We start from the raw sequence: 18,260 nt of genomic DNA, 5'->3' as shown, positions 1-18,260 counted from the left end.
ATTATTGTTAATTTCATATCATTTCCATTATTTTGTGGTTCATTTTTGGTGATGATGAAGCCTCCTCAGGCCAGTTTTTTAACCCGTTTTTCTGTCGTTGTTTTTCCTCTTTTTCCATCGAATACGAAGAAGCTGCAGGACAGAAAAACTCCCATTAAAATCAAACTGATTTTTCACAATAAATTCTGCGTCTCTGGTTCATGTTGATCAAGTTTCCTTTTTTTTTCGACTGACTTTCGGTCTGACTGCACGCGAGTGGATGTCACTGAGTGAGGCTCCTCACAAACCTCCAAATGTAACTCGAAAATAGCTCAAATTAGAACTCAAGTGTAATGAATACTTAAATCATATTTGTCAAGGGGTATGAATCTGAGATCTGGAGCAGTTACTCAGGAAATGTGGGCTGGAAATAAGACAAAGGAAACGCACGTGACAAACAAATCAAAAGAAATGGAAATGAGTCGGCTTGAACAAAGCCTCAAAAGTATGCTGACGGACTTCAAAGGAGATATTTCCAAACAGATTGGGGAACTCCGGTTGGACTTCGAAAACTTTTCATCAGAAATGAAGCAAATGCGGAAAGACGTGAATGAAGTCCGGTCTACTCTAGGAAAGGCTGTGAGGAATATTGGAGAAGCTGAACAAAGGATCAATCAGCTGGAGGAGAGACAGGTGACCACAAATGTGACGGTAAAACACCTGTTACAAGAACAAAAAAAGATGAATGAAAAGTTGGAGTACCTCGAAAACAAATCAAGGCAGAACAATGTACGAATTTACTGAGTGAGAGAAGGAGCAGAGGGGGATGATGCGGTGAGATTTATCAAATCAGTGCTTGTGGAAAAGCTGGAGATCCCTGCCGACACAAAAAGTTCTGCAAGCAGCCTGGTCAAAAAAAGAGGTTAAAGTTGGAGATGACCGGATTTATTTTTCCCAAGATTTCTCGAGCAGGATACAGAAAGAAAGAAGTGGGTATGCCTCAATAAGAAGACAGCTGAAAGAAAAAAAGTGAAATCACACATAATATATCCAGCCAGATTGAGAGTCTTTGGAGATGGGGGGTCCGTGACATACAACACCCTGGAGGATGCAGAAGCACACCGACAGGAGCAGGGAATACTCTCCACCACCAACCTGAGGCCGCATCACGTGCTGGTGGGCGCAGCGGAGGCTCAATCCAAGCCATTCCAGAAAACGCATAACTAGAAGCACAGCGGAGGCGGAGAGACTGTAACCGGACCTCTGGAAGACTTGGAGTTAAAACTGTGAAAATGACTTCCAACTGGGAAATGGAAATTATCTCAAACTAAGTGGACAGTTCTCTCTCTCTCTCTCTCTCTCTCTCTCTCTCTCTCTCTCTCTCTCTTTTTATATAAAGGAAACATAGGATAAAACGGTTTTTTTTGGTCCCTCAAAGAGAAGACTTTAATAACGATTAATGCTGGGGAACTAAAGGACTGGAAGTGGAAGAAGTTCACAAAGTAAATGAGGAATCTTTTCAATCATTTTCAACAAAGTTCATTGATCAATTTATTCCAATAACCTGAAAGACTGATGTGACTGAGATCCTGCACAGACTCAACTGATCTGTTCAGCAGTGTTTCTCTAACAGGAGGAGACTCTCCCTCCTACAGAGGACACAGAGACACTGAGGAACCAGACCAGAACCAGAACCCAAAGCCAGGATAAAGAGGTTCAGTGAATGTGGTGTTGAAGGTGTGGAGGTGGATCAGTGAGTCAGAGGAGACTCTGTAGAAGGACAGAGTGCCAGCAGGACAGTCCACATACACTCCTACTCTGTCAGAGACAGAGGAGGAGGAGGAGGAGGAGGAGGAGGAGGAGATGGACATTGTTCTCTTCTTGTGACAGACAGAGTAACGACCATGAGAGCAGCACAGACTCCAGGACTGATCATTCCATCCAAACACACACTCATCACTGTCTCCTTTCCTTCTGATTCTTCTGTAACTCACTGATACATCAACTCTTCTTCTACACTCGACCTCCCAGTAACTGCGACCAGTCAGACCAGTTCCACACAGCAGCTGAGGACACTGGTCAAACCTGTCTGGATAATCAGGATATGATTGATCCTCCTTCACATACGTCATCGTCCTGTTGTTGTCAGACAGTTTGATCTCCCTGTTCACTGTGTTTGTGTCCAGTTTGAGTTCACAGGAATCTGATGGAGAGAAGAAGACGAAAACAGCTGCAGTTATTGATCCATCATCTGTTGATTGATGGACAATTTGATGATGACATCAGAGATGTGAATGAGTGATGTCACAGTTTGAAGATGGCTGAATGTGCTCTGCTTTGTTTTCATCAGTCAAATTAAAGACACACTTACACTTCCTCAGACCTGGTCTCAACCATCGGACTCCAGCAGGCTCCACCCTGAAAGGAGGAGGGGGGGTCAGAGCAGCACCTCCTCTTTCAGCATGCAAACATGGACGTTACATCACTCTCATACACACAAACACAACATGTTGATCCGGCCTGCTTCTCCCTGCTGCCCCTAAACCTCTTCAGCTCTGCTCAGACACTGACAGCGACACTGATTCTCTCTCATCATTAAATCTGCCTTCATCAGCTCATTTCCTCATTTCAATCTGTTGCTGACTTCTATTCTAAGCTGCTTCACTCATTGATCGCTCTCTTGCTCTCCCACCTGTGATGATTAATAATCAGTCTGACTTTGTCTTCACTGAACAAACCAACAGAGCTTTAATCATTGATTATTGGACACGGTTCTCCTCGTCGTGTCCCATATGTGACCATGCTTCATGTGTTCATTAGAAGTGTGAATACTGTCAATAAATTCAATATCTGAGACAAGTCATCATGACTCTGTTGTGTGGAAATCTTTTCATGTCAAACTTCCTGAAGTTCACCAGAACAAGAAGAACCACTTGATGTCTGCACATGGAAATATTTACAAGCCATGTTTGCTGTGAAGACCATGTTCAGTCCAATTGTTCTCCACTGATGAAGGAACAGTCCAACATTTTGAGAAAAACACTTGAATGAAGCATCTCAAAAGTCCTGCTCTGTCCTGTGGTTGTCAGGTTCCAGCACTTTGAACTAAATAGAACTGCTTTGGACTTATTGGAAGCTTGTTTTTATGTCTTTTGAGGACAAAAAGGACATTTGTCAAACTGACAGACAGTTCTTTTTCCATGCAGAGATCTGTCCAAACTGCATCAATTATGACCAACAGGTCATTATCATGTTTGTTCCTGGAGATGTTCTCCTTGAGACCTCCAACACAAATATGTCCTTTTCATGTTCAACCAGTGTTCATGTTGTGATCAAAGGACAAAGGTTTCCTACATGTGTGATTGTTCATGTCTCACTCACATCCACCATCAACCAAAAAGACAGACAACATGTTTCCAGCTCTTTCTTCTCTTTCACACTGACTGACTGTGGCTGCAGCAGCCTCTTCATACCTGAGAGTGTCCAGTCTGCAGTGAGGATCCTCCAGTCCAGCAGACAGCAGCTTCACTCCTGAGTCTCCTGGATGATTGTAGCTCAGGTCCAGCTCTCTCAGATGGGAGGGGTTGGATCTCAGAGCTGAGGCCAGAGAAGCACAGCCTTCCTCTGTGATCAGACAGCCTGACAGCCTGCAAACACACAGAACAACACACATGGAAGATCATCTGAGGGTCCTGCTGTGTCCGTCAAATCATTGCTCTCAAAACACAGAGATCTGATAGGATGAGCAGCATCATGTGGGAGGATTTACAACACATAATAATTCTCAACAGTTTCTTTGTTTTAGATCAACGACTTCACACTCGACACTTCACTTCCTGAAGGTCCTCAGCGACACCTTTGTGGTAATTAATCTTGACTGAATCAGGAATAAAGCGACGTCCACTAATCAAAGTCACATGACAACAACACAGAAATGAGGATTTCCATCTCAGCCAGACTTCATTCATGAAAGGAACATTGAGAGAAAAAATCTGGCAATTAATGTACGTATGTGTCAAATGTGTGGACTTCTGGGGTTAAAGAAAGACGGCAACGCTTTTACAACAAACAGTAACTTGATCTGACCTGAGAGTTTCCAGTGCACAGTGTGGACTCTCCAGTCCAGCAGACAGCAGCTTCACTCCTGAATCCTGCAGGTTGTTGTTACTCAGGTCCAGCTCTCTGAGACTGGAGGACTGAGATCTGAGGACTGAGGACAGAACTTCACAGCTTCTCTCTGAGAGGTTACAGCCACTCAGTCTGAAGAACAAGAAGAAAAAGAACATTTATTTTAAAATGTTGAGTCTCTTCTCAGCGTGTGTTCAAATCGTTCCTGTCACAAACATGTTGTAGATTTTGATTCGTTGTTTTCACGTCTGTAATAACACAGTCATATGTCCTACATGAAGGGACAGTGTCAGACCTGAATCCAGTTCCTGAGTCTCATGTTTAAACCTGCTGGATGAAGTTTAAAGTTTCAGACTCTCGAATGTGCAGTTAGAAATAAACTGGAGGCTCTGAGAGTGACTGAGTGCTGAAACAAATATATGAAGTGAACGATTTTTTTTTTTTTCCATAGCACCTTTCATATATGAAAATGCAACACAAGGTGCTTGACAAAAGAAAAAAACATAAAACAGGAATATAATTGAAAGAAGAACACACCCATAGACCTACAAAACCACCGCACAACATGCACACACACACACTCATATACCCACACACAAACACATACACGATTTAAATGATCAGCAGTTTTCTGCCAGCATTCCTCTCTCATCTTATGTGCAGCAACAGTCTTGATTTTCATCTTTTATTTTTTACATTCTCCAAAGCTCTCCATTATAACAACCTGTTCCTCTGGACTGAAGGAGGGGGGACATGATTGGACCTTTTTGTGGTGACAAAGAGTCAAATGATGAAGCAAACATCTCTTTTTATGGGAACGTGCACAGAGCCTGATGAAGGAAACCTGAGTTAACAAAGGAAGCTGATAACCACCGTTGTGATGCCGTTATCTGTGCCTGGAGTTCATGTTTAGTTGAGGCAGCTCACACAGAGGAAGCCTGGCTTGGTCCAGTTTGTTTTGTCCTTCATCCCACTGAGCTTCGCATGAGACAGCCTCTGTGTTTGACTCAAACTGCTGACTCATAGTCTTTCAGAATTCATGTTTCCCATGACTCAGCACTCTGATCAATAGTCAAATTATTTCTGATCATTATTTCACAAACTCAAAATCATCAATCTCAGTCAGACATCTGAAAATAAACAAAGTAGACTGAAAGACTCAAATCCTGACATGAGAGAGACTGTTTAAACTGAATGAATCTCTAAATGTACAGAACAAACTTAAATCTGTCAACACAAACAGTAACTTGATCTGACCTGAGAGTTTCCAGTGCACAGTGTGGACTCTCCAGTCCAGCAGACAGCAGCTTCACTCCTGAATCCTGCAGGTTGTTGTCACTCAGGTCCAGCTCTCTCAGACTGGAGGACTGAGATCTGAGGACTGAGGACAGAACTTCACAGCTTCTCTCTGAGAGGTTACAGCCACTCAGTCTGAAGAGACACAGGAAAGAAGCAAACAGTAAGTTAGATATCAGAGTATTTATTGATGAAGAAACTTCACTATCTCTATACTTACAGAGCTTTGTTGGAGGCTTTGACCACTGGCAGCAGCCTCAGAAGAGCCTCCTCTGAAGCAGAGAATTTCTTCAGGTCAAACACATCCAGATGTTTTTCTGATGACAGTAAGATGAAGACCAGAGCTGACCACTGAGCAGGAGACAGTTTATCTATGGAGAGTTTTCCTGAACTCAAGGACTGTTGGATCTGATCCACCAGAGAACGATCATTCAGTTCATTCAGACAGTGGAACAGATTGATGCTTTGCTCTGCAGAAGGCGTCTCTCCAATCTTCTTCTTGATGTACTTGACTGTTACCTGATTGGTTTCTGAACCACTTCCTGTCTGTGTCAGCAGGCCTCGTAGGAGAGTCTGATTGGTCTGCAGGGAAAGACCCAGGAGGAATCGGAGGAACAAGTCCAGGTGTCCATTTGGACTCTGTAAGGCCTTGTCCACAGCAGTCTGGTGGAGATGTGTCTCTGCAGGTGTGAGTCTTCTGGATTTAGATTTCTTCAAGGTTCTTTGTTCTTCTGACAGCAGATTGACTCCAGACTTGATGAAGGTCAGATGGACATGAAGAGCAGCCAGAAACTCCTGAACACTCAGATGGACGAAGCAGAACACCTTGTCCTGGTACAGTCCTCTCTCCTCTTTGAAGATCTGTGTGAACACTCCTGAGTACACTGAGGCTGCTCTGATATCGATGCCACACTCTGTCAGGTCTGATTCATAGAAAATCAGGTTTCCTTTCTGCAGCTGCTCAAAAGCCAGTTTTCCCAGAGAGTCAATCATCTCCCTGGTCTCTGGAGTCCACTGAGGATCTGACTCAGCTCCTCCATCATACTTGATGTTCTTCACTTTGGACTGAACCACCAGGAAGTGGATGTACATCTGAGTCAGGGTCTTGGGCAGCTCTCCTTCCTCTCTGGTCTTCATCACATCCTCCAGAACTGTAGCAGTGATCCAGCAGAAGACTGGGATGTGGCACATGATGTGGAGGCTTCGTGATGTCTTGATGTGGGAGATGATTCTGTTGGCCTGCTCCTTGTCTCTGAACCTCTTCCTGAAGTACTCCTCCTTCTGTTCATCAGTGAACCCTCTGACCTCTGTCACCATGTCAACACACTCAGGAGGGATCTGATTGACTGCTGCAGGTCGTGTGGTTATCCAGAGGCGAGCAGAGGGAAGCAGGTTCCTCCTGATGAGGTTTGTCAGCAGCACATCCACTGAGGTGGACTTTGTAACATCAGTCAGGATCTCATTGTTGTGGAAGTCCAGAGGAAGTCGACACTCATCCAGACCGTCAAGGATGAACAAAACCCTGAACTCTTCAAACCTGCAGATTCCTGCTTCTTTGGTTTCAGGAAAGAAGTGATGAACAAGTTCCACCAAGCTGAACTTTTTCTCTCTCAACACATTCAGCTCTCTGAAAGTGAATGGAAACATGAACTGTATGTCCTGGTGGGCTTTGTCTTCAGCCCAGTCCAGAGTGAACTTCTGTGTCAAGACTGTCTTTCCAATGCCAGCCACTCCCTTTGTCATCACTGTTCTGATTGGTTCATCTCGTCCAGGTGAGGGTTTAAAGATGTCTTCTTGTCTGATTGTGGTTTCTGGTCCGTGTGGTTTCCTGGATGCTGTTTCAATCTGTCTGACCTCATGTTCATCATTGACCTGTCCAGTCCCTCCCTCTGTGATGAAGAGCTCTGTGTAGATCTGATTCAGGAGGGTCCGCTTTCCTGCTTTAGCGATCCCCTCAAACACACACTGGAACTTCTCCTTCAGGTTACATTTAAGTTTAAGGTGACAAACTGAGGCAAGATGTTCTGAATGAAGACACAACAAATAAATCAATGTGATTGATAAAGTTCAGATGAGAATTTAATGTCCTTTTCTGAACATATTTTGGTCCATCTGTTGAGACCTCAGTGAATGTTCCACTGATCCAGCAGTTAAACCATTAGAGAAATCCTCTTACTGCTCTGCAGACGCTCAGCCAGCTCCTCCTCCTCCATTCTCCTCAGGAAGTGCTGTGTGATCTTCAGAAATGCCTCTCTGCTGCTCCTCCTCTGCTCTGCATCGTCATCTTCATCCTCCCCCTCCCCCTGACTCTCTAAGCATTCTGGGTCATCTGGACTCAGAACCGTCTTGATCTTCTTCAGCTCGTTCCTCACAAAAGAGACAATGTTCTCCTCCAGCCGCTGGAAGAGAAGATTATATGAATGACACAAAGTGAAATCATGGAAGCAAACATCAGATCCATGTTGGACAGACTGACGGTCCACTGGTCTAAAAAGTACAGCATGGAGATTACTGTGAACAGAACAGATGTGAAAGCAGCTGTTGTACATGTACAGACCATAAATATGGAGTCCAGGTGAGTGTGATGCTGCTGGGCAGACTGACCACTGGGAACCTCTGAGCTCTCCTGGTGGACTCTGTGGAGGAATCATGAAGAATTAGCTCACATCATGTCTGTCCACACAGAGACAAACACCAGCTGAAGGTCCTTTGAGCTGAAGTGTTGATTCCAACATTGACTCAGATGGTTTCCACTGACATTAAAGTGTTGCTCGTACTACTGATCCCACCATGAATCAACAGTCCAGTCTGCATTTCTGTGCAGCTTTCACTTTACTGTGTTGGTTCACCAGCTTGTCTGGTTGAGTCCCTCCAGTTCTCATCGGCCCCTATAATACTGTGGACAGCATCACATAGCTCACACAAGCTAACTGGATGCTACCTGTCCAGCACAAATTGGCAGTGAGTCACAATAAAGTGAGTGAAACATGAGAAAAGCAAAGAGAGAAGCAGAGAATACTGGATCAAAGCAAAGCTGAGGGTGATTTCACATCCAGCTGTGTTTCAAATGAAAGCTGGAACGTTCTTCTCTGGACTACATGAAGGAAACAGGTGCAGCTGTTGCTCATAGAAGTTGTTCTGGCTCTTTCTTTTATTCTTGGACAACCTGTATTTGTTCTTGTCCACTTGTTGGACACACAATACATATTTGAGCTTTGTCTCCTCTTTGAGCTCCTGCAGCCTTTAGTTACCCATAACACCCTTCTCTGCATCAGACGTCTTCACAGAGGCACAACTCCAGCCTGATGTGAGGCGCCATGATGCCGCCGTCAGTGTCGTTCTTGACTTTGTGAATCCATCAGCAGCAACAGCCACAAACAGACTGTGTGTTTCCTCAGACTCTCTGTGTTGCTTCATTCTGTGTTTGACAGCAGCTGATCTCAGTCCAGCTGTTATCACTGACATGTTTGTGTTTGTGTTGTCACATGACTGAAAACCACAACATGTTGATTTGATGGAGGAACTCAGTGGAATCAGGGTTAGTCTTCGTTAGCATCTGTTAGCCTCAATCAAGTCACTGTTTTATACTCATGCAGTCATAGAGTTCAGATCAGAGTTAAAGACTGGTTATACTGGGCAGCTTCCACATGTGAGGATATACAGTGCCTATCATAAGTATTCATCCCCTTGCATGTTTTCCCCTTTTATTGCATTCATAAATCAATCATGGTCAAAACAATTTGGCTTTTTTGACACAAAAATTTATTGGAAAAAAAGTCTTTAATGTCAACGTGAAGACAGACTTATACAAAGTAATGTCAATGAAATAAAAATATATAAAGAAATATGATAGTTTGTATAATTATTCACACCCTTTTTAATTTAACGGTCTAATTCAATAGAGGTCCATCAAATTGTTGCCAATAGTCTCACAATTAGTGAAATGAAGATCACCTGTGTGATCTGAGTGGTGTGGGTGTGTTTCAAGTGATTGAGGTATAAAACACCTGTGTCTGAAGGGTCCAGAGACTGGTTGATCAGTATTCCTGGCTACCACTACACCATGAAGACAGAAGAACACTCAAAGCAACTCAGGGAAAGGGTTATTGAGAAGTACAATTCAGGGCATGGATACAAAAAAATTTCCAAGGCATTGAACATCCCCCGGAGTTTAGTGAAATCAATCATCAAGAAATGGAAGGAATATGGCACTTGTGTGAATCTGCCTACATCAGGCCGCCCTCGTAAACTGAGTGACCATGCAAGTAGGAGACTAGTGAGAGAAGCCACCAAGACCCCTACGACTACTCTGAAGGAGTTACAAGCTTCAGCTGCTGAGATGGGAGAGACTGTGCATATATTAACTGCTGCCCGGGTTCTTCACCGGTCAAAGCTTTATGGGAGAGTGGCAATGAGAAAGCCACTGTTGAAGAGAAGTCATATTAGATCTCGACTAGAGTTTGCCAAAAAGCATGTGGAAGACTCCATGGTCAAGTAGAAGAAGATTCTTTGGTCTGATGAGACCAAAATTGAGCTTTTTGGCCATCAGACAAGACGTTATGTTTGGTGGAAACCAAACACTGCACATCACCAAAAACACACCATCCCCACTGTGAAGCATGGTGGTGGCAACATCATGCTGTGGGGATGTTTCTCAGCAGCCGGACCTGGAAGGCTTGTAAAGATAGAGGGCAAAATGAATGCTGCAAAATACACCGAAATCCTGGGGGACAATCTTCTTCAGTCTGGAAGAGAACTACGACTTGGGAGAAGATTTATTTTCCAGCAAGACAATGATCCAAAGCATACTGCAAAAGCTACACAGGAATGGTTAAAAAAGAGCCAGGTAAATGTTCTGGAGTGGCCGAGTCAAAGCCCAGACCTCAATCCTATAGAGAATTTGTGGCTGGACTTGAAAAGGGCTGTTCATGCCCGATACCCGCGCAACCTGACAGAGCTTGAGCAGTTTTGCAAAGAAGAATGGAGCAAAATTGCAGTGGGCAGATGTACAAGACTGATTGAGACTTATCCACACAGACTCACTGCTGTGATTGCAGCCAAAGGTGCATCTACGAAATACTGACTTGAAGGGGGTGAATAATTATGCAAACAATTATTTTCATTTAAATAATTTTCTTTCATTAACATTACTTTGTAGAAATCTGTTTCCACATTGACATTAAAGAGTTTTTCCAATAAATTGTTGTGTTAAAAAAGCCAAATTTTATTGACCATGATTGATTTATGAAAGCAATAAAAGTGTAAAACATCCAAGGGGGTGAATACTTATGATAGGCACTGTAAGTGAATGAGAAGAAGAACGATGCTGAAAATAAACAAACAGGTTGAAAAAACTTCTCTGGATAAATAACAGTTCAAACAAGAATCTGTGATATTTTAATGTTATTAACAGTTTACCTCTTTGCAGCAGACGGTCGATCTCCTTTAAAATCAAGGCGACCAATCGACCATTCACTCTTCAAGGACACACAGCTGGGTCCAGGTACAGGTCCAGATTCAGGTTCAGGTCCAGAGTCAGATCCACGTCCAGGTCCAGGTCCAGGTCCAGGTCCAGAGGCTGGTCTCCCATAGATCCTGTCAGACACAGAGGAAGACCACCAGGGATGGAAATTGACTTTTTCTTCTTCAGACTCAGAAGCTGCTGGAGAAACTAGCAGCTATCAACAAGAAAAGGATCAACACACCAAAGTTCAATCAAACATGAAGCTGAATGATTTCAGTCTGTGGATCATCGCTTCATTTGTCCATCAAATCTTGGACCAAAGCAGGACTCAAATTACTTCTACAGTACTTGAGGATGTGTACCTATTTTCCATCGATCAGTGGAATCAGGGTTAGCCTTTGTTAGCATCTGTTAGCCTCAATCAAGTCACTGTTTTATACTCATGCAGTCATCAGTCAGAAGGTGTGTGTGGAGGAAATGTTCAACTGGAGTCAAAAGTTGAAGACTGGTTATACTGGGCAGCTTCCACATGTGAGGATATAAATGAATGAGAAGAAGAACGATGCTGAAAATAAACAAACAGGTTTAAAAAACTTCTCTGATAAATAACAGTTCAAACAAGAATCTGTGATATTTTAATATTATTAACAGTTTACCTCTCTGCAGCAGAAGGTCGATCTTCAGAGGCATTAAGGTGACCAAATGACCGTTTCCTCTTCAAGGACACACAGTTGGGTCCAGGTCCAGGTCCAGGTCCATCAGAGGCTGGTCTCCCATAGATCCTGTCAGACACAGAGGAAGACCACCAGGGATGGAAATTGACTTTTTCTTCTTCAGACTCAGAAGCTGCTGGAGAAACTAGCAGCTATCAACAAGAAAAGGATCAACACACCAAAGTTCAATCAAACATGAAGCTGAATGATTTCAGTCTGTGGATCATCGCTTCATTTGTCCATCAAATCTTGGACCACAGCAGGACTCAATGGACTGATATCTGAGCAGATTTTACTGTGATTGACAGACAACAAACTAAACTGTGGAGTCCATCAGCACCGACTCTGTTGGTCTGTTTTCTAACGTTTGCATCACGAGACTCAGCACAAATATCCTGACTGTTATTTAGAGACGATGGTCGCTGAAGCATTTTAGTCCAACATTCAAAGAGGAAGTTTGATGGTAAAGAGACTTTGGAAGGTCCCCACTGGATTTGTGCTGAAGCCTCATATTATCCTCAGCTTTCAGTGTCCACATGTGGACATGTCAGTGCTGTTTAGGGACAGACTGGACAAATGTCCTTTAACACTAATCTAGTTCTAACCTTCACCATCATTCAAGGACAACATGGACATTAGAAGGACAACTGGTCAGACTGGATTTAAAGAGGACAAACATCAGCAGTGGACAACATGAGGAGGACATGTGGACATTTCAGGTCAAATTGTCCATCACAAGTTTAATAGTGAGAACAACTTACTGTCTGTCAGAGACATGTTGCTGTTTAAAAGAAATGGGGAGATCCTTTGACCGGTCACTCCTGAAGGACACACAGCTGGGTCCAGGTCCAGGTCCAGGTCCAGGTCCAGGTCCAGGTCCAGGTCCAGGTCCAGGTCCAGCAGAGTCTGGTGGGTCCTGCTGCTCTGGCCTTCAACACAACACACACAGAGCTTTGAGTGTGAATAATGATGGTGGAGAGATTCGAGTGCTCTGACATGGAGACGAGTCCTGGACAGTCAGAGATCCTGGTCTCACCTCTGAGCTTCGGTCTGGCCGTCATCGTCCCCACACAGACTGGTTTTAGAGGGACGGACTCCCTCCTCTCTGTCCTCACACCGATTCATGCTGCTGAACTCACGTCAGCTCACACACACTTTGATCTGGAGAGGAAACACAAATCATTCATGTGCACATCAGCTGAAATCATCCTTTCATGGTTTCTTCTGTCCAAATATCAGCTGCTCCTCCTCTGATTGGCTGTTATCTCGTCTTTCATATCAGTGTCAGCTGAATGCAGTCAGACAGCAGTGTGAGGCCGAGCTGCTGTTTTTCTATCAGTCCACTAGGTGGCGCCATGAAGCTGCAATGAAGTGAACACACACTTGATGCCTGGACGACCGTTGACATCCACTGACACACACTGACTGAATCTGACAGGAAGCTTCAGTTTGTGGAATATTCAGTAAATTCAACCAGGGTTCTAAATTAACTTTTTTGATCACCAGCCAATGTGGCTGGTGACCTTCTAAAGTTACCAGCCAATCAGAATTTCCACCAGCCAAATTTTTTCCCGGTGAAAATAAGAGATTATGAGTGCCACTTGAATACATTTGATCATTTTATTTACATTGTTGGCATGAAAAATGCACAGAAAGTACAACACATGAAACAAAATATACACAGAAAGTGCAAACATTTAATTTATACAAACAAAAAATGCTGTCAGATTTATTATTTTATAAAAGACATTTTTCCATTAAGTATTTAGTATCATTACATTCCTATTAAAATGTATTTTTCCTTTCAACTTAAAGTGTTTCTACTTTCCTTCTTTAATAAGAAATATATATAAGTAACAGCCATGACTTAAACACTTGCAAAAAATTGCATTGGTAATAAATTGAATTATGTATGTACAACTAGAAAACACAAATAGTGCAGCAGTCAGTATTGCAGACTCCTTAGGCTCTCCTGATGACTTCGGGCACTCTCATGGTCCTTTACTGCCTCCACTTTAAAATTATTAGTCCCCACCACAAAATTATTCGTCTTGTTTTTTTCTTTCGTGTACAGGCGGCAATCCTTACAAAACATGACGGCAAACACAAGCCATTCACGACCTGTCAGCCATTTAGCGTTAAACTTTCTTTTCTTCGTTTCGCACGCTTTGTCGACATTCTCATCCCCTGCCTCCTTCCTCTTCTCGCCCCCAGACGTCTGTCGCAACCACCGCAGCATTTAGTTTAACTTTACTTTTTACTTTTAGCTAGCTCAGTCTCCTTTTTTACAGTTTATACGCCGCCGTTCATTCTTCTTCTTCTTCTTTGTGTTTGCGTTTCCGTGGTTTCTCGCGCCGGTTGCACTACAGACTGTAGTGTGCCTGCGCACAGCCAATGGGCGTCTTGTACGTCATCACGTAGCATTACGACAGTGTTCATGGGAAATGTAGGACGGACTGTCCGGGGGACAAATGACCAAGAACTGTAGAGCGCCTCTGACTGACATGATTGCCTAATGCATTACCGGCCAAATTGGCTAGTAAGTTTTTATTTACACCCGCCAATATGAATTTTAACCCGCATTTGGCGGGTTGGCGGGTGTTAATTTAGAACCCTGAATTCAACATGACTGAAAGTTTCTTTACGGCTGAATGATCCTCGATCATTGTTAAGTGAAGGAGAAAGTCAAATATTTACACAGGAGAAATTTAAAATAGCAGAAATATTCAAGTAAAGTACAAGTACTTCCAGACTGTACTTAATAACAGTACTTGAGTTTGGAGAAACGATGGACGGAGCTGCAGATCGATGCCGTTTGTGCTGAAGCTAAGCTAACGACAGCTTGAGTAAAAAACACCTGAAATGAGTTACTTTACCTTCAGCTGGAGCTTCAGAGGAGAAAACAAACTGCCACACACCGACGACAGTAAGTGAAAGTAAAGTTCAGACAGGAAGCAGCGTAACAGCACCACACGGAAGCAGCAGCAGGAGACAGAGAGAGAGAGAGAGAGAGAGAGAGAGAGAGAGAGAGAGAGAGACGTGAGACAAACTCACAGACTTTCCTCACTGTTGTCAGACACAGAAACAGTCTCATGTCCTTCACAAAGAGCTTTAATCTCCTTTATCTCATCTATTTCTCTTTAATCCTCTGACAAAAACATTTTATGACTGAAAACCTTTATTTCAAATGTGCATCAATGACAGGAAACAGGAAGTAGAAAGTCTGAAAGACTCCAGCTTTTTATTCTGCCTTTTATTCACATTTCTAGTATTTCTGAGGGAGAAGTACTCACATCAACATTGTACTGGAGTACAAGTACAGAAGGAGCATACTTAAAGAACAAAGTAAAAGTACTCGGAATGGATCATCTCACAGTACTTTTATACTGCAGTTTCATCTGTAATTTTACTTCATCGTTTATTCTCTGATCATATTTTGTAGTAATAATGTGAATCTCCAAAGTAACTGAAGCTTTGGAAGAAATGCAGAAGAAAGTAGCAGGAAGTAGAAATACTCAAGCAAAGTACAAGTACCTTAAAATTGTACTTAAGTACAGTACATTACTGAAGTTTATTTTACTTCTGACACAAAAACAAGAAAAGTTTCAGTTGTTCTGTTCAACAACAATAAAGAACTTAAAAAAACTTTATTGCTGATATCGACTGAAACACACAAATGATGAAACAGCACCATTAGGGGACGAGTCAAAGAAACAGCAACAAAGAGAGAAAAGAGGAGAATGAAATGGCTGCCAAGAGAAAGAGAAAGAGTCAAAGAAAGAAGTCAAATGATGACTGAAAAGAAAGATGAATGAAGGAGCCATTCGCTAATCGATGAGCGCAACAAAACTCCACTTCACAGCGTACATGCAACAAAACTGAGCGGAAAGTATACCAACGAGACGCAAACTCCTGATTCACATGCAGGGTTAGAGTCAGTGTTTCAGCACTGACGCTGGAGGCATCGGGCTTTGAGACGTTCATCAGTCACTTCTGAAGGCCAAACACACATGTGGAGCACCGATTTACAGATTTAAAGAGGAGGCTTCAAATTCTGAGCGTAACATGCAGAAAATTAACACAATTCGGCTTCATAACTCACAGACAGGATATCATTTCTGCATCAAACACATTCAGGAAATTCAAATGTGGGATGCTCTTCGACTCCTTCCAGGAATCCATGAAAATAAAAACATGAATTGAAAAATTTGAGCTTGAAAACAATCAGTTAATGAGTTGCTTCACTGCATTTTTACTGGCAGCAAATCCGGATTTCTCAGCGTGACGCTGGAGCCTCCTGGGTTCAAGCCCTGAAGTGTGAAAGGTTTTGATGATTTGCAGCAGCAACATGAAGACAGTTTCCAAAGATGAGATGTTTCAGACGCCCAGGCAGCACACTCGCTGCATCAGCTGTTTTTATCATCAGGGGTTTTAACAGGAAGGTTTAAAGGTGCAGCAGCATGAAGAGCATGCGACACGAGGAGGTCTGAAATGGGAACAAACTATTCTGGATGGAAAACAAACTCAGTTTATATGACGGGTTAGTCTTAGTCTGAGTACTTAGTTTAGTCTTAATCATAAAAAGTGAGAAGTCATATGGACTGAATCTGTATGTGATGACCCACTGAAGACATCATTTCATCATATATTAAGGTAATCAACCATATGTCAAACAGGACATTCATTTTTCAGTTTATCCATATTTTTTCTGTATAAATCCAACAAATTTACCTTGAAAGTTCCCTGTAAACAGAGAGGTGGACTTTATGGGTGCACTGACCGTCTATTTTTCAAACTACGTTCATTAAAAGAAGAAGCAAAGAAAACACTAACACAGCTGACCAAGTCTACAAAATCCAAGCTTTAAATCAAGCATGTCTGCAGGAGACGGTTCATTCCTGAATCCAAGCAGTCGTTTAGTGTTGGTGTATTTACGTGAGGTGGACCGTCAGTACTGCAGGACAGTCCAGACGCCTCCTCTCCCACAGTGATGGTCCATCATCTGTCCTCTGAAGACAGACGTCAGGAGGTTCAGTCGGGCCCTGAAGTCCATTCCTGCATTGCATAAAAAGAACAACACTAAAAGTCACTGCAGCTCGTTCAGACTCAAAACTCCTTCACAGACTGAATGACCTCAACTGGAAATGTTTATTTTACAGTGGCAGCAATTTCATGACACAGTCGAGACGTCTTTATGTGTCTTCAGACGCTCAAAAAGACAGAAAATGCTCAGATTGCGACAGATAACGACAGCAACATGTTTTTACACCACCAACAGCTGGAGGCAGTAAAAACACATCAACATCACTCCAGTATCCAGAGAGAAATCTCGTCCATCGTCCTTGTGAGTGTCCTGGACTCTCAGATCACTGCATCATGGGTCAGTGACCAATAAGGGTTGGCAAGATGAGAAATTCAAAAACTTTTTAAAATTCTGTTTTAAAGCATTCATCAGGTCTGTCAAAATGTACATTTTGTGTTCATGTTGGTTTCATGTCATTTGAAATCACGTTTGTACCATTTTTTTTTTTACAAAGATCACACGGAACGTGCCTGAAAATGTCAGATGGTGTAACCGAAAAAGAACGATAAATTTTAAATGTTTAATCCACCTAGAATGCATATAAATGCAGCCATAAAAATAATTATCTGATTTTAAAATATCACATGAAAATAGATTCTATAAGGATGACCTCCAAATTTAAATTTTAGGCTTTTTTAAATACATTGAGTGGGACATATACTGTAATCATCCTTTGTGTTCGAAACAATCTTGTTTAAAAACATCTTATTGCACTGCAATAGAGGGTTACTTTATATTCCACATTCATTTTTCTGTATATTATAATATTTTCATGAAAAATACTGGTTACGCCAATTGCCACTAACCAGTTACACCACCTGACTATGTTGCTTTTAGAGTCAAAGGTCACTGTTTCTTGAAACAATTGACACTGAAAATCAAGAATGACAGTCACATGAATTCAAGCTTAATTGAACTTTATTTTTTTCAGTGTAGAAAAACATTTGACAAGAATCAGGGAAGCTCTTTAGTTTAAAAGAGACAAAAACGTGTGTGTGTGTGTGTGTGTGTGTGTGTGAGTGAGTGAGTGAGTGAGTGAGGTTTTTTTCTCGTGGAGTTGGTGTTTCAGAGAGGAGTGTGCCAGTGTGACAGAACGTCTGAATCTTAAAGTTCAGGCAGTGTGTGCTTGGGAGTGTTTCCAGTCCTTCGCTGTGAGTTGTGAATGACGCGAGTTCAAAGGTTCCGGCTCAGAGACAATGTTCAGCACATCAGACTCGTAATAGAGAAGGAGGTCAGGTGGTTGAGGCCAGGTGAAGACATTCTTCCCACCCATTATATTACAACATAAATCGGCATCATAAACTACTGATATTTGATCAAATTGACCTCTAACAGAGAGGTTTGTAATAGGAGTCAAATGGTGTAACCGGTTACACCATTTGACATTTCAATTTAAAATTATGGACACATACGTACACACACGGCCTTTGTGTGAATATTTCAAACATAATTTTTAAAGTAAATACTCATTTTTATAATTATGAGGATTAATAAATGTTTTCCTGGGGTCGTACCATGTGACATGTAAACATAAGCATACCTGACCGTACCCTAAAAATGTCAGATTATCTCTAATTTGAAAGAGAGTTACTAACCT

General features: G+C 42.4%; 1 protein-coding gene across 1 annotated transcript; it reads right to left on the bottom strand.

The window, feature by feature from the left end:
* Positions 1–1,450: 1,450 nt before the first annotated feature.
* Positions 1,451–12,718, bottom strand: LOC143317618 (protein NLRC3-like). Its single transcript, XM_076725709.1, has 10 exons — positions 12,617–12,718; positions 12,342–12,509; positions 11,524–11,649; positions 7,961–8,039; positions 7,580–7,802; positions 5,624–7,427; positions 5,365–5,538; positions 4,066–4,239; positions 2,351–2,397; positions 1,451–2,182 (listed from the first exon to the last, which is right to left on the bottom strand). The coding sequence occupies exons 1-10, from the start codon at positions 12,703–12,705 to the stop codon at positions 1,629–1,631; spliced, it is 3,438 nt and encodes a 1,145-aa protein (XP_076581824.1). The 5' UTR covers positions 12,706–12,718; the 3' UTR covers positions 1,451–1,628.
* Between the last annotated feature and the right edge of the window lie 5,542 nt (positions 12,719–18,260).

This window comes from Chaetodon auriga (assembly GCF_051107435.1).
Source record: "Chaetodon auriga isolate fChaAug3 chromosome 23 unlocalized genomic scaffold, fChaAug3.hap1 SUPER_23_unloc_1, whole genome shotgun sequence".
NCBI lineage: Eukaryota > Metazoa > Chordata > Actinopteri > Chaetodontiformes > Chaetodontidae > Chaetodon > Chaetodon auriga.
The sequence above is the reverse complement of the archived record's forward strand: the minus strand, read 5'-3'. Positions and strand labels throughout refer to the sequence as shown.

Bases quoted from the DNA above. Each gene is read 5' to 3' on its own strand.
- LOC143317618 (XM_076725709.1), bottom strand. From the start codon at position 12,705: ATGAATCGGTGTGAGGACAGAGAGGAGGGAGTCCGTCCCTCTAAAACC. The intron at 5,539-5,623 runs GTAAGTATAGAG...GTGTCTCTTCAG, and splicing joins AAAGCCTCCAACAAAGCTCT to ACTGAGTGGCTGTAACCTCT. The intron at 2,398-4,065 runs GTCAGATCAAGT...TCCTCCTTTCAG, and splicing joins TGTGCACTGGAAACTCTCAG to GGTGGAGCCTGCTGGAGTCC.